Here is a 17692-nt window from a genome sequence, read left to right on the forward strand (position 1 = left end):
TTATCACTAGTGCACACATGATCACTAGTGCACACGTGATCACATGATCACTAGTGCACACACGATCACATTATCACTAGTGCACACATGATCACTAGTGCACACGTGATCACATGATCACTAGTGCACACGTGATCACATGATCACTAGTGCACACACGATCACATGATCACTAGTGCACACATGATCACATGGTGGATCAGGGCCACACAGTGCACAGATGAAACTGCCTGGAATGTAAATTGTAAATTAAAATGTCACCATTTCAGTTTCAAAGCCAACACTGGGTTACATTTTGTTGCTGTCGGGCAGGAACCTCATGTCTCCATATTTCAATGCCCTAACGTGTAGATCTGCTATTTGACATTTATTTGAAGTGAAAGTGAATTTGAGGTTTCCAACAGACAGCGGCAATTTGTAAATGTACTGGGCTGAATGAACGAGACATTTATATTGGTTTCATATCATTAAAAATAAACGCATTTCATCCCTCCCACCCACCCAATTTTGACCAATCAAGAACACACAGAATTTATATTTACATATTTTATTATGACAACAAAGCCTTTGTACAGTATATAAACAAACACAACATGGTCTATAGAACATTGGTTCAAAGTTGAGGAGAGAATTCAGACAGATATCCTGTATAGCGTTTAGAGTCAGCAGTTTGGATGTTGGAGATTGTTTTTTTGTTTTTTTTAATAAAAGGCTCATAAAACAAAACATGTCGTGTATTCATTGACAACGCTTTGGAAACGTTGATTGAAATGGTAGTAAATGTGTAGATATCACTCCTGTAAACCTCTTCAAAACACCAGAATACAAACATACATGTTTGGCATCCCTACACAGGGATGCCAAACATGTAGATCTGCTATCTTTGGTGAAGAGATTTGGTGTAGACTGAAAAAACTAAAGAGCATACCAAGTACAGTTGCGAGTGGGGTCCATTTTGACTAAGAAGAGGGTTTAAGTGGTTCGAGACAAATGGACGATGAACAGACTGGATGTGTTGGTTTTAAGAGCCGTTCTCACATAATATGGAACAATAAATGTCAGCATGTGTCGTTTACGATGATGATATTTAGGCCAACGATGTGATCGGCTGTGGTCCAGACGGCACCGACGACTGTTGGCGTGTCGTTTACAACAGTAGTTCTCAGAGTGGGGGTCCTTGAGGGGGTTCCAGGGACCCCCAGGGGTCCTTGAGGGGGTTCCAAGGAGTCCCCCCCATTAGTACACCTTAACCCCTTCATCAGTGGCTGACGTTCATCTCACTGTCCTCGTCGTCGTCATTGCCGGAGAAAGCGGAGAAGCTGATTGGCTGGCAGTCGAGCGTGCGCAGGTTGACCAGACAGGCGGTCTGAGTGCTGCAGAACTCTGGGACGCTCACCAGGAGAACCTCCTGTCCATCTGGACCTGAGAGGAGGAGCAGAGGAGGAGCAGAGGAGGAGCAGAGGAGGAGCAGAGGAGGAGCAGAGGGACACAAAAACAATCACAAAGCCATCTCCTGGTTCATCACTGAGATTGTGCAGGTGTGTGATTCAGGTGTGTGATTCAGTGTGTGTGTGTGTGTGTGTGCCTCAGTCACAGTTGTCTAGCTTTTTTATTTCATGGTGAAAGTGGAGTTGTGGCAAGTTAAACTAAACAGTTAAATTAAACACTTCACAAAGCAGTGGATTCACATTCCTCCTCCGTGCGTCTCGTCTGGGAACCCGGGCAGAAAAAGTGGAACTGTGGATTTTCTCTCATGTGGCGTGTTGTTTGGAGACTTTGGAGACTGAAATATCGCCTTAAAGGGATATTTCACTTTCAAAAAAACTTTTGGTCATTTTATCGTCTACTCAGGCTTTTGAGAGCCCCCCAGACCGTTTTTAAGTTGCTTGATTCAGTATTTAGATATTTGATATTCATTTTATCAGACACGCCCCCTTCCTATACAAACCCATTATAACTTCAAACTTTTAACATGTTAGATTCATCAAAAACACCCGTCCTTGGTTATGGTGACTCACCCTGCCCTCCTAATACGCGAGGGGGCCGTGTTTTTTCGATAACTTTTTTCATTTATTTTTAATATTTTTTGGGGAAAATGAAAAAACTTAAATACAATAAAAAATAATAATTAAATAAATGAAAAAAGTAATCGAAAAAACACGCCCCCCTCACGTATTAGGAGGGCAGGGTGAGTCAGCAGAACCAAGGACGGGTGTTTTTGATGAATCTAACAGGTTAAAAATGGAGTTCGAAGTTAAAATGGGTTTGTATACACGAATCCACGGAGCGCTGCCCTGGGCGCAGCCATTGCTGCGGTGTCAACGCTCCGCGGACGCGACACCGCAGCAATGGCCGCCTACAGGCAGCTACAGGCAGCGCGTCTGTGGATTCGTCTATAGGAAGGGGGCGTGTCTGATAAAATCATATCAAATATCTAAATACTAAATCAAGCAACTTAAAAACGGTCTGGGGGGCTCACAAAAGCCTGAGTAGACGATAAAATGACCCAAAGTTTTTTTGAAAGTGAAATATCCCTTTAATCCACTGGTTATGAACTTTTGTGGATTTTACACAAAAGGTGGAGTTCTGAGAGGCTTCCCATCACGGAGAACAGTCATTGTTTCTACATCATAAAATGACCTTTGTTTCGGTGAGTAGCACAATTACATTCTTTATTTTTACTCTAGTGTAGCGATGGTGGTCATACCTGGTCATATGTCTGTGGAAATACAGTAAATACTTGGTGAGAACGGCCAATGTGTGACACAGGGACACGGGTAGAACCAACATGACAAACATGGAGGTCAACATCACTGACCTTGGACGGTTCTGCTCTGAAGAGAAGGAGCGTTGCCGCTGAAGTACACATGAGGACACTCCTCTATGATGAAAGGGTCTTTATTGTAGAACGGGTAACAACCTGACAGGACAAACACACACACAGTCAACACAGCCCCACAACCTGCGTTCTGAGCTTGTAGATCGTCTTTTTTCTGTTCTGGCCCCACAGTGGTGGAATGAACTCCCCACTGATGTTAGGACAGCAGAGTCACTGCCCATCTTTCGCCGCAGGCTGAAAACCCACCTCTTCAGGAAACACTACCCTTCCTCTTCGCCTTGCCTACTTGTTGTTAACTAGTTGTACGAGCTCTTGTCTTACTGGATATTGTTTATTCGATACTTATTTGTTTTAGCTCTTGCTCACTTGATTTTCCTACTTTGTCTCATCTTGTTTAAGAAAGTAGGTATATTGCACTTTTACCTTAGCGCTAGGTATACTCTTAGTTGCTTGTTTTAGAAGAGAATGCACTTAAGACTTCTGGTGATTAGTAGTTTTGTTCCCTACCTATGTTGAATGCACTTATTGTAAGTCGCTTTGGATAAAAGCGTCTGCTAAATGACTGTAATGTAATGTAGATCAGCTACGTTCGAAAATGCACCCTACCTTAAAAAAATGCGTCAGACGGCATCAAAAACGCCGATATATGGATTGATTGAATACTTTATTAGTCAGAATGTAGAAGACAGTGCGGAGGTACAGTAACACATTAAGGCTAAAAGGATAACACAAACAAAGTCCTGGGGACTTGTTTCCATTGTGGTCCCATGCATTCAATTCATCAACATAGCATAGAATATTAACACATTAATACATGTCATCAACAAATGAGAATAAAGTAAAAACGGTGGCAGTGAATGACAGACGCCTCCTTTTGGTGGGAATTAAAATCTACCTCCCCTTGTGGTCTCCTGAACAAGCTACGACGCGTTGTGAGCTTGTAGATCGGCTATTTTTAAATAGACAAAGTTTAAATAGGGCTGAAGTGGTTAATGTATGTTTTGTAATAATAATTCAAATCTACAAAGTACCGTAACTAAAGTTTTCAAATAATTGTAGTGGAGTAAAAGTACAATATTTATCTCTGAGATGTAGTGGAGTAGAAGTAAAAGTATTGGAAAATGGAAATACTCCACTGATCAGGGCTGTACCATAAGGTGTGCTACAGCATGATATTTACCCAGGGTATCAGGTTAGGGTTAGTTAGTATGATTTACCAGAGTATCAGGTTAGGGTTAGTTAGTATGATATTTACCCAGGGTATCAGGTTAGGGTTAGTTAGTATGATTTACCAGAGTATCAGGTTAGGGTTAGTTAGTATGATATTTACCCAGGGTATCAGGTTAGGGTTAGTTAGTATGATATTTACCCAGGGTATCGGGGGCGGTGGGGGCCAGGTGTCTCAGTCTCAGAGTGTTCTCCAGGATGTCCAGGTGGTCGTCCATGCTGCTGAACTTCTGGATGTCACTGATGTTCTGGCCTGATGTTCCCAAGAACCTGTAAACCACCACAAATACCCACAGACGTAAATGAGAGGGAACTGCAGGATGTGTGTGTGTGTTTGTATTACTACTAGAGGGTCGGGCCGCTTTGCGGGCCTTACATCTAGTAGCCTGGCCCTCACATCTAGCTATCCAGCTATATGTATACTATTATTACAATTATTGTGTGCATGCACATGGCTACATATTTAATGACAAACGCGATGCAACAACAGAGGACACACTTGCAGACTTTTAGTTATGTGTGGGCAAGGCTTGTGTTCCTATGAGTGGATGTCTGCCTGGTGACAGTTACAACACACACACACACACACACACACACACACACACACACACACACACACACACACACACACACACACACACACACACACACACACACACACACACACACACACACACACACACACACACAGAGAGAGAAGTTGCAGACCCCAGCAAATGGTTGGCGGGGGACCAGCGACGCTGTGCTCCGTTGTGCTGCCCGGGGATGTGCGCTCTCTCCAAGGCTAGTCCCAGCTAAGCTATATGTGCTAATAACAACAGTGTGTGTCTGCAGACTCTGCACGCACCCATGCGCTGTGCACGTTGGAGCGTTATCCGGTTAACCCATTAAGACCTGAGGTTTTTTGAAAGTTTTGAAATTTTGAAACATTTTGAAAAAAAAAATCTAAAACATTTTCTTTCAAGATTTTTTTTCCAATATTTTTTTCAAAAATAGCAGATCTACAAGCTCATAGCGCGGCACTCGGTGCCGCGCTATGAGCTTGTATATCTGCTATTTTTGAATAGCCAAAGACATCTAAAGTGACACAGATGCGTTCCAGGTATCAATGGGTTAAAGATGTTGCGTAATGTTGTAGAAATGTTGCGCACTCATTTTAGTGCGTCGAAATATGGGCCAAAAAGCAAATACAAATGTCTGCTGAACAATTTAAAGTAGACTATGCAAAGGCAAAGGCATGATAGCGTTTTTGGTGATTTTTTGGGGGGGGAAATTGGACACGTGGTCTGGTAGAACGAAGCTCAACAAAGAATGCGGATAAACAGGAAGTGTCAAACCATTGTGAGAACCATTGTCCTGGTCGAGGAATGGTTGTTTTATGGTTGGAAAAACATTTTTAGAGATACATTACGTTTACATTACAAAAAGGTTCAGGTTGGGGTCGCAGCGCAACACAAAGCTTGTAGATCAGACATTTTTCGGCTTTTAGGTTATAGTTAAAAATGAAATAAAACTGCTGTCCTAAAATGTTGATGTCCTCGCAAGTAATACAAACGTGTGTGTGTGTGTGTGTGTGTGTGCGTACCTGCGTGTGCGCGTCAGTGTGGATTTTGACAGCAACTCTTGATTTAGTTTCATAGTCTTTTCAATAAAATTCCATTTAGTCATGTTTTAGTTTTAGTCGACTAAATATCATCAGATTATAGTCGACTAAATCTACTGTTGATTTATTCGACTAAAATATATTTTGTGTCTTGATGGCGTCATAATGGCTGATTTTACACTTGGTTGCATGCTGAAAATAGGCGATCTACAAGCTCACAACTCGTCGCAACACCCCCGAGCACAACCAAACATAAAATGACTTTCTGAGTTCAGTTCTTCTCCATAGTCACTCACTAACATTTTAGTCTCATTTTTTTTTGTTGACGAAATGGTCAATATATTTAGTCTTAGTTTTAGTCATCATAGCTTAGTTTTTCAGTGGAAAAATACATTTTTTGTCATAGTTTTAGTCGAGGAAATCAACAGTGCGCGTGTGTCTCACCTGACTCCATCCATGGTGTGTGTGTGTGTGTGTGTGTGTGTGTGTGTGTGTGTGTGTGTGTGTGTGTGTGTGTGTGTGTGTGTGTGTGTGTGTGTGTGTGTGTGTGTGTGTGTGTGTGTGTGTGTGTGTCTCACCTGACTCCATCCATGGTGGCCTGGTAGGGGTTGGACACCAGCTGCAGGGTGGGGTAGACGGAGGACAGGGGGAACATACAGCGGTGGAGAGGCTGCTGGGGGAGGGTGTAGTTAGTGGGATCATAATGTCCTGGCATCACATCCACTGGGACTGAGCTCTGAGGAGGAGGAGGAGGAACACATGTTGGCTTAACCAATTAAAAGATGACGGAAAAAATGTTTTGTGTTAAATAGTAAGTGAAATCTTAAAGGGTCTACACCATGAATTTAAAAATTTAATATCATATTGTTTATGTCCCTCAAACGTTTTTCAAAAGGTTTGAGCCTAAATCAAGCCTCAGATATACTCATTCCAACTAACTTCTCTCTGGCTTATAAAGCACTTTCACCTGCAATACCACATTGTCCGGTTTGAAAAAACGATATTTTTGGGGATAGAAGAGAGGTAGGGGACACCAAAAACACACAAAAAAGGAAAAGAAAATCATGGTGTAGTCCCTTTAAACAACAGATAACTCACTACATAAATGAAAAATAACTCACAAAAACAAATTAACTCACTAAATAAAAAAATAGCTCACTAAATAAATAAATCACTCTAAACTAAATGAATGAAAGAAGGAAGGGTCCTCACCACCAGCTGCAGCAGCATCTCGTCCAGCAGACGCATGGCCTCCACACTGCCAGCCTGGATCTTCTTAGTCAGGTACTTGGGCTGAAGACAAACAAACAGTTATAGTTCAGTGGTTCTCAAACTTTTTCAATGTCAAGGACCCCCAAATTGACACTTATTAGCCCACGGACCCCCATTTGAAAAGATATGCCAGGGACCCCCATAAGAGAAGATTTTTACAGCTCTAGCAGTGATTCTCAACCATTTTAATTTCAAACCCCCAGTTTAATGGTATTTATATCTCTGGCATTTATGACATGGAAGATGCTTTTAAACTTGGATTCTATTGCTAGTTTGACCACAAATATGCTTTAACCTTAATATAACTAACCGAAAATAGCCAATCTACAAGCTACAAAGCGTTGCGCAGCCATGTGTTGTGAGCTTGTAGATCTGTTATTTTCGGTGAGCGACAAGCTTTCATAGAAGACATGCTGTGGCTTTTATGGCATCCGAATGACTGAAGACAGACTGAAGACTTTAATAGATGTTCTCAGCCTTATTTCAGAGGAACCGGTTTGTGTTCAAACAAACAAATAAACCCTGTTATTACTGACCAGCTGGCCTTCCTCACCACAGCAGGTGTCTGCCGCTGTTAAATTACTTAAATTACTGACTCCAACGCTGCATGTCGGACGGATTAATGCCTTGGCTACTGTGTGTGTGTGTGTGTGTGTGTGTGTGTGTGTGTGTGTGTGTGTGTGTGTGTGTGTGTGTGTGTGTGTGTGTGTGTGTGTGTGTGTGTGTGTCGACTCGAGGACGCTTTGTGTGGTGCGTTGGGACTGTGGCATCCTCCTGAGCCTTGCTTTTTGTGTCATCTTTCCAAAATCAGAAGTTCCTTCTTCTTGACATGAAGTTGTCATGGAATAAATGTGATCGTCAACGCACAATGTGTTGCGAGTTTGTAGATCGGCTATTTTTACAATTTTTCGTATGAGAAGTATATAGGGCTTGCGTGTTTAACATGGCTGTTAACCATTTTATTATATTAATAATAAATAGATATAAAAATAAGTGTGTGTGTATGTGGGGGCTTTTGTCAGATGTAAGAAAGGGGGGCTTCAAGAAAAAAATGTGAGAAACACTGCTCTAGACCATGAGATGATCGAGTGAGAGAGCCCAGATAGAAAGCTGACATCTAAGCAGTTCTCGTAATGAACACTAGAGTGCACATGTGGACCATTTTCAGGTTTTGATAACAAGGCACATTTTACATTTCTATTCAATTATTTTTCTTATCTGCACTCAGTTTGTTTATGTATGTAAAAACTTTCACACAAATGTCAATACTTTATCAAAGAAAACTGTGTAACCTTGCACTTAATGCTGCAAAAGAAATGCTCTAAATTGAAATCGAAGCCCCCCCCCACCCCCAAACATTGTCTCAGTGGAAGTCAGAGATATCTAGTGACATCTCTCTTGGTTATTTGCATTATAAAATGAAAGTAAAGTTGGACATTTATGCCAACGTTTGGGCTCCTTATACCGTATATCCAGTGGTGTGTTCTAGTTTTTTTTCGGAGGGATACGATAATCATTCCCTGCACGACATGCGCATGGTCCTGGAGATACGCTTGAGCACTGTCAATGGATGAAATGGTTAGTAGAGGGCTACGCTTGGCTACGAAAATGTTCTGCAGGTCACACTACATATAGAGCGTAACACGGTAGAACACACCACTGCGTATATATCTTGAGGACTGAACTGATGTCAGGACCCTAGAACGTGTTGTGGTGGTTAACTGTAGCTGTTACACCCCGGTAATATTCTTTAGTTTTTCTGTTATGTTTCTGTAGTGTCCTGTATTGTCCGTAGTCTTACACTCACCTTAGTGGTGGCCTCCTTGTCCTGGGTGTCCCGACTCAGAAGGTTTCCGGCCAGCAGGACCCTGGAGATGTTTGCCGCTCCGCTCTGCTCGCCCTGCCCGCCCAGCTGACCCGTCACCATGTCCACCAGGAGCTGAAGACCCAGCATGCTGTCAGCCTTGGTACTGCCCAGACCCAGCCCCGAGGCCAGCACCACAAACCTACTCACACACACACACACACACACCAGCACAATGCAATGTCACTACTGAGTAGAGCCCTGCATCGGGAGAAGGATCTCACGGTACCCGCGGGTCCCAACGCAAATCTTGGCGGGCACGGGCGGTATTTAAATACCTGCGGTCGGAAACAGGCGGTCAAAAATAAAACCTGCGTGTCCTGCAAAATTCCACCGCACTGTCCTAATAGAGATATAGAGCACCTGGAGCATGGGTGGTCATGCTTTACTTTAGCAAGATATGAATATTATGGCTTCTCTCTCTCTCTGAAAATAACTGCAGGCGGTCGGTCAGAAATGAAATCATTGCGGGTGCGGGGCCAGCATGGTCTGAAATCCAACAAGAGCGGGTAGGAGCGGGATTTAGAAAACAGTCTCTGCCGCGCAGGGCAGGGCTCTACTACTGAGTTTCTGAACACCAAGCAGAATATAGGTGTGTGTCTGTGTGCTTGCATTACTAAACTAGACATTTCTTCGTTACTTACTCTCATGTTTTTGTTTCGTACAAACACCCATAAAACGGGTGCCCTAAAATGTTGATGTCCTCACCGGTATAGTAATACAAACGTACGTGCATGCGTGCGTGTGTGCGTGCGTGCGTGTGTGTGTGTACCTGTCAGCAGTGAGGACAGGTCTAGGTGTCTGCACAGGGAGATCAGCCATACAGTAATCCTCTACTGTAAACTTCCCATCATTTTTCTCTGCTCCATATATGGCAATCACACTACCTGAGAGAGAGAGAGAGAGTAATGATAGATAAGGCTTTCGTGCTGATCAAAAATGAAGCCGACAGCTGTGCCATTGTGTGGGGATGTGAACAACAGACTGACCTGTGACACATTTATGTTTGTGTGGGGATGTGAACAACAGACTGACCTGTGACACATTTATGTTTGTGTGGGGATGTGAACAACAGACTGACCTGTGACACATTTATGTTTGTCGATCTTTCCCTCCAGCTTGATCCTCTGCAGCTCATCCTCCAGGATCAGCTCGTCTGTGTCACTGGTGAACTTAGTGCGAGCGGGCTGAGGCAGGAGGTTATGCTGGACACAACATGACAGACACATTATGTACTAAACCACTGGTGTACTTAGTGTACATACTAAACCACTGGTGTACTTAGTGTACATACTAAACCACTGGTGTACTTAGTGTACATACTAAACCACTGGTTTACTTGGGTGTTATGCTGGACACAACATGACAGATACGTTATGTACTAATCCAGTGGTGTACTTGCTCGATTTTCGCAGAAAGTTCATGAAATACCCAGAAATGGGGACGCTAGGGTTCAGAGGTCGACTAAAGACAAGCAGACGGTATGAAGAGGGTCACCTCTGACCTTAAGGCTGCACGATTATGGCTAAAATTATAATCCTGTACCAAACATCTTTAAAGAGGTTCCTGGACGGAGGTCATTCTGCTACAAAGATCCATCTGATTGTAGGATCTTCCTCTTATCTCTTAGATCTCTTAGATCCATTCTTCAGGACGTCCCTATTATTCACATCTTGATTCAACTTGTTTATGCTTCTAAATTGACTGTACTTGTAGGGATATGTACAATAATTGTGCGTTCACACGGGCAGATTAAAAGATACATGCTACCATTCATTTTCAATGGAAACCAGCGACATGAAGATACAAAGATACATCCGACGTTTGTAGCTGTAGCTCTATAGCAACAAAGATACAAATTCAAGTTGAGCTGGGTTTAACTTCCAGATACAAAGATACAAAGATACAGAACTACAACTGTAGCTCAGAGGTCCGCACGTTAGATGACGTCAGCGACCGCGTTGAGCAACACAGATACAAAGCAACACAGCGACAAAGATGCGTTGTATTTTTGTATTTTTGTTGTATCTTGCCCGTGTGAACGCACCATGATAGTTGTTGCACTGAGCCCTTCTTTCTCTTCTGTTGTTTAACAGCTGATGGTGTGGTGGTGGTTGGGGGGGGGGGGGGGGGTGAGCAAGCTATCTGTGTATGAATGTATCTGTATACTTGTATTGTATGTATCTATGTCTGTCGTTCATGTTTTTATGGGACCCCCTCGAAAATTAGATGCTGCATCTCAAGGGGCTATTCCTTCAATAAAGAAATATTACTACTGCATAATATTGTCAAAGAAGGGCATTCGTTTACGGAAAAACAACAACAATACAAAGTTGAACTATGGAGATACAAGGTTTCTGCCCGAGAGTGACGATACTAAATGACAATGATCCTGATTGGCTGAGTGAATGGGTTTTGTAACGTTCTGCTAAATACTGAACTGTGAGTACTGGTGAGGAGACGAGGGTGAAGGAACAGCAACAGATGACCAAGTAAGGTGTGATTTCAAGTTTCACAAACTACATAATGGTGAAAAAAAAAATCACACCCTGTGTGAAGTGGGCGGTGTCTTGCTAGCTAATCACAATACTGAATGGAGTCGATCAATCATGTACAAAAGATAAATACATTTATTGAAACACTCTTTATGATGGACGAAACCATAACTTGAAAAAAAACAATTTATGGTTTTTTATTTATGTGTGTGTGAAAAAAACCATAAATTGAAAAAAACCAATTTATGGTTTTTTTCAAGTTATGGTTGTTTATATAGGGCTATGCACATGTGTCATGTGACACTGGCCAATCACAGTCCTGAATAGATTGTGATTGGCCAATCACAGCGCAGGATAATTGTACAAATTTCCAAACCTCACTTTTAGGGGCGGTTTCACTGCCCAAGATATTTGTACATTTTTCCAAATCTCACTTATAGGGGCGGTTTCACCGCCCAAAAAAAGGATTTGGGGTTATTTTGCGATTGATAGTTTTCTCCTCTCTGACCTCCTTTAGGATGGACGTTATAGTTATGCAAGGGATAATGCATGGGGAGGTAGTCATTATTGAAATTTAAAGCCCGACAGGGTGATAATGCACCGAGGCGGAGCCGAGGTGCATTATCACCCTGAAGGGCTTTAAATTTCAATAATGACTACCTCCCCATGCATTATCCCGCTTATTACACGGCTACTTAAATACATAAATAAATAAATGGACTCAAAAGTAACAACAAAACGAAGTATTTCCTTGCTTACGGCAATGAAAGTATTCCATAAGTATTGGGCTGGGCGGACAAGTTCGCCTCGGGGAAAAAAAAAAAAAAAAAAAAAAAAACTCGCCCAAAACACACTCGCCCCCCATTCTATATACCGCCGATTTGCCTGTAATACCGCCGGATTTGCCCCGGGGCGACTGTGTTTTGGGGCGAGCGTTTTGGTATTCCCCTGTCGATGCGCCACGATAAACAAGGAAGTGCAGTGGATCAAATAGAATCACTTTTCGGTTATTGCATCGTCTATTTCTCACTTCAAATGTTTTCAAAAACATTCTTGAGAGCAACGTTTAGTTGTAAATGACATTGGTTGTTTGTTTACATGGCTGTCATGTTGGATAAAGTATAAAACCAAGCAGCGCAGGTTGGCACAGGCAGGTGTTCTGAGTCTCTGATTACACAGCGGTCCGTTATAGAGCTCATCGGTCATTATCAAGAAATAATGACCGATGACTGACCAATCAGAATCGAGCATTCAACCAAGCCGTGTAATAAAACTATATATTATATAGTTGACCTCTGACCTCCTCACTGATCTCCTTCAGGATGGACGGCTGCAGCTCCATGTGCTTGAACAGAGTTCCCACAATGCAACACTGCTCCCCCTGCAGCAGGTCACACAGTTTCCTGATGCACACGTCCTCTCCTGCCACACACACACACACACACACACACACACACACACACACACACACACACACACACACACACACACACACACACACACACACACACACACACACACACACACACACACACACACACACACACACACACACACACACACACACACCTTTTAGTGTTTTTTCCACTAGATGGCGCTTTTCTCTAACACATGAGTGACCATTTCATCCCCAGATGCACACAGATCCAGGAGATCACGTGATGCCAAGATTTACAGCTCCATTGACTTCCTGTTTAACGTCTTTGGGAAATCGTCTGCATCTCGCCTCCTGTGTTTCACTATGTATTTTGGACGAGTCGTCCTATTTTCGACGGTCTATAACTAGCGAATTTAGTGAAATCCTAAAATGACACATATGTGTTCCCGGTCTTAACTCTCTGTCTGCCAAAAACGTTTATAAACGTTTTTTTTTTTTTATATCAAAAACAAAATAAATAATCTAAAATTATTTTTTTATTTTTTTGGCTTTTCCGTTTTTCCGTTCTTCACAAAGAACCAGGAGATAACATTTTCAAAAAAGTTGCTGCTCCATTCACTTCAATGTTAAAAAATAAACAGAGAAATAAATAACATTTTACCATGTAAACTGTGGCAGTTTTTGAGTACCGTACTATTTTTGAAAAAAAAAAAAAAAAAAAAAAACTGGCAGTTTAAGAGTTAAAAGGTTAACCATTGCACCCCCCACCACAGACGTGAAGGATCTTCACAGAAGGTGTGGTTTAGCTACAGAGCAGAACAGAACAGAACCAGAACCTGAACCCACCCCATCTCTGCTGGGCCCTCTCCGTCAGCAGAGGCCTCATCTGCATGAGCCTGGTGGCGTAGATGTGAGCGTACTGCCGGTTGAAGTTCCTCTCCCCGAGGCGGTAGGCCTCACAGCCAGGGCTGTAGGCCGGCAGCACCCTCTGGAACACCTCAGCCCCCTGATGCTCCTCACCGCCGTCTGGACGACACAGCAGGGACGAGACACCCTCCTTCTGGACGCTCAGGTCTGAGAACATGACTATGAGGAGGACCAGAGGAGAGAGGAGACAAGGGGACCAGAGAGAGAGACGTTATGAGCTTGTAGATCTGCTATTTTGGAATAGCCAAAGAAATGAAAAAATCACACCCTGTGTGAAGTGGGCGGTGTCTTGCTAGCTAATCACAATACTGAATGGAGTCAACCAATCATGTACAAAAGATAAATACATTTATTGAAACACTCTTTAGGATGGACGAAACCATAACTTGAAAAAAACAAATCTATGTTTTTTTTCAAGTTATGGTTGCTTATATAGGGCTATGCACATGTGTCATGTGACACTGGCCAATCACAGTCCTGAATAGATTGTGATTGGCCAATCACAGCGCAGGATAATTGTACAAATTTCCAAACCTCACTTTTAGGGGCGGTTTCACTGCCCAAGATATTTGTACATTTTTCCAAATCTCACTTATAGGGGCGGTTTCACCGCCCAAAAATCACACCCAGTGTGAAGTGGGCCGGCGGTGTGGTCATCACATCATGTGTCTCGCTAGCCAATCACAGTGCTGAATAGAGTCAGCCAATAGAGTCCGCCAATCACAGTACAGCTAGGGGTGTACTAATGCTGGGGGTGTACTAATTATGAGCCAATCACAGTACAGCGAAGGGTGTACTAATGAGGTGTCCCAACCCCACTTATAGGGGCGGCTACACCGCCCAATAAAAGGACACAGATGTGTTCCCGGTCATAATAGGTTAATGCCCTACTTGATCATACTACAGGGTCACACATAAGTATCAGAAAGTAGCAGATCGAACTTGTAGATCTGCTACTTTTGCTATTTTTGAATTTGAATCCTGAAAAGTAACAGTTTCCATCCGACAGAGACGTCATGACATTTTAGTTGACGGTTATTTCTCACAATTCTCAAAGTGGGTGCTGCGCCGTGACACCCAGTTCAGGGGTGCCGCAGAATACTTTGATCATATTTTGAATTTACCAATCTCACTTATACAATTTTTTTGTTATGACTTTTAAAGTACAAAGTTATGTTCAATCAGTTCAAACTGATCAACTGAAACAGATGATTCTCTCAAGAATCTTTAGCCATCCAGGATACAAAAAGACTATTTTAAGAAATTGAAATCACAAAATGACAGAGTGAACGTATGTGTTCAACTGTGTGCATTCATTTGAATGTTGTGGTCATCATCATCATCTTATAATAATAATAATAACAATAACAATAATAAATAGTATTATTATAATGATTATAATGAAAACTAAAATGTCAAAGTAGTACAATATGTGTCATAAATATAAGGTGCCGTGGATGAAGAAATACATCCATGAGCCAGAGAGTTTGAAAAAAAGTGCTCTTGTAAAAAAAATTATATATATATATATATATATATATATATATATATATATATATATATATATATATATATATATATATATATAATTATATCTTTCCAGGGCTGCACCTGAAGTATGTATTATTATTTCATTATTTTTCCTGGCCATAATAATAATAATAATAATAATCATAATCATAATCATAATCATAATCATAATAATAATAATAATAGAACATGTAAAAAGCGGTTCTGCTGGCATGGTTTATCATACTGTGGGCAGTTATGACAGCATGATGATTCAGTCATATCCCGTCGTACCACAGTGTAGCTCGCCAAAAACAGCAGATCTACAAGCTCATGAAGATCTGCTGATTTTGGCTTTTCTTTTTGTAGACTACTGCATGAAGGAGAACATTTTAATTTAAACTATGTGGACAATAAATACATCCAGACTTTATGTCATATAAATAAACAAACACACGTTTAGACAACTTACCTGCTTAGAATGAACGGACGGGATGATGGTGATCAACAGGTTGAGTTATTATTATATAGTTATTATTATATAGTTATTAATGATGATCAGATTGCTCTGCAGAGCATCCATCCAGAGAATCTCCCGCGAAATCACCGCTACTGTGTCGCACAAATAAAAAGTCTGGTCGCGTCGAATACGACGTCACAAACTCACTGCAGGCCATTGGCTGTTTGAACCGATACATTATAACGTTGTTATCACAATGGGTGAGTATCTACTGCCACCAAGTGGCTGAGAAAGGTTACAACATGTAAATAATCTTGGCTCAGCCCCTGCATTCGAGCATCCTCCTCTTATATTAAACTGTGGTGGAAAGTAACTAAGTACATTTACTTAAGTACTGTACTTAAGTACAATTTTGAGGTATTTGTACTGTACTTGACTATTTCCAATTTCCAATACTTTTACTTATACTCCACCACATCTCAGAGGCAAATATTATGCTTTTACTCCACTACAATTATTTTTAAAACTTTAGTTACTAGTTACTTTTCAGATATAAATTATGATATTATGAAACTTTATCACTTTAGCCCTATTTTATACATAGGCTATTTGAAAATAGCCAATCTACAAGCTCACAACGCGTTGCATCGCGACGCGTTGTGAGCTTGTAGATCTGCTATTTTCAAACATTTTAGTACTTTTACTTTTGGTACTTTAAGTACATTTTGATGCCAATACTTTTGAACTTTTACTCAAGTACATTTTTAATTCTGGACTCTTACTTGTAACAAAGTATTTCTATATTGCAGTATTGGTACTAAGTAGAGAATTTGAGTACTTTTTCCACCACTGCTCTTAAACTACCAGAATGAAATACCATTCTTCATACCATCTTGTACATATTTCTTGTTTTTCATACCAGTAACCTGTAAGCTGATTGTATGACGTTCTGTATAGTAGTGTGTAAATCTGTCTCTGTCTCTTATTATGTCATCATGATTTGTGTGCATGGGGTTCTCATCTTAAACAAGCTCAGTGCTTAATGAGTCTTCCAGTTTAGTAGACCTTGTATTGTGAATTTGTACTTCCATGTACTGTTGTTCTCATGTCTTACTAAATAAAAAAATAACACTTCATTCATTGGCATTTGCTGCTGTTACTAGGTCAACGACTCTGTCTTTTGTGGTGATTAGTGTCTGTGAGTGTGACCATGGACGGATTATATTGATTGAATACTTTGTTAACAGTTTGCAAAAAAAAGTACAGAGGTACTTTCCTTTGTACCTATCCTCGCTTCTGAAACCTAAAGTTACAGGTCATTCAACACGTTCACAAACCCACATTAGATATACCAGTCCTCGTAAGAGCAGTGAACAAGGAAAGACTGCTTTCATGTATTATGCTCCACACAAATGGAACAAACTTCAGGATACTCTGAAACTGGTGCGATTGGTCTCAATTGAGACATTTAGGGTGCTTCTCGAGGACACACTACATAGTGATTGTACCTGCTTCATGTAACTCCATGCTTATTTGCATCTGTGACACTGTAATATGACTCAAATGTTTGTTATTGTTTTTCATTATGTATGTATTGTATTTTATATGCTGTCATCAGGGCGTCCTTGAAAAAGAGAGCTTGCTCTCAACGGGCTTCCCTGAATAAATAAAGGAAAAAGAAAGAAAGAAAGAAGTACAGTTATACAATAATGCTAAAAGGATAACACAAAGGGAGTCACACGTTTTCATGGCTGGTGGTAGGACATTCCACATTTTGGTGGCATAATTACAGTAGTATGAATTCATCCCCATGTGGAACTCCCTCTGATGTTGTGTCTGTGGGCGTTTAGTATCTTGAAAACCAGGCCTATATAGACTGAACTAATGGGGCAAGAGCTCCCAGGGGCCCCTGACTACCAGGGGCCTTTGGGCAGCCTTGGGGCCACAAGGCTCTAAATGTACTAAAAATGTTTATATTGGTTAACACTCACATATGTAGGCCCAGGAGCAGCTTTACTGTCACATCACAGGTTTACAGGTGTAAAAAGTGGGTCCCTCAGCCTGTACAATACAAGACCCCTCCTATTTGGCTGTCACAGGAACCCTGGCCCTCCTATA

At 41.5% G+C, this 17692-nt stretch overlaps 2 protein-coding genes across 2 annotated transcripts in view; both read right to left on the bottom strand.

The window, feature by feature from the left end:
• The window catches only part of LOC308089138 (HLA class II histocompatibility antigen, DO beta chain-like), a gene marked incomplete at its 3' end in the record, with an annotated part of 282785 nt that overhangs the window by 106895 nt on the left and 158198 nt on the right, over positions 1-17692 (bottom strand). The gene's annotated exons all lie outside the window — the stretch shown is intronic.
• LOC308088126 (DNA polymerase delta subunit 2-like) lies at positions 115-15717 on the bottom strand. The gene is made up of 12 exons (XM_080432492.1): positions 15587-15717; positions 13525-13764; positions 12601-12722; positions 9887-10010; positions 9578-9692; positions 8749-8947; positions 6882-6962; positions 6248-6405; positions 4209-4336; positions 2819-2920; positions 182-1422; positions 115-146 (listed from the first exon to the last, which is right to left on the bottom strand). Exons 2-11 carry the CDS (start codon positions 13760-13762, stop codon positions 1259-1261), a joined length of 1431 nt encoding a protein of 476 aa, XP_080288618.1. The 5' UTR covers positions 13763-13764; positions 15587-15717; the 3' UTR covers positions 115-146; positions 182-1258.

This window comes from Gymnoscopelus braueri, assembly GCF_963280865.1.
Source record: "Gymnoscopelus braueri genome assembly, chromosome: 7".
NCBI classification, from domain to species: Eukaryota; Metazoa; Chordata; class Actinopteri; order Myctophiformes; family Myctophidae; genus Gymnoscopelus; species Gymnoscopelus braueri.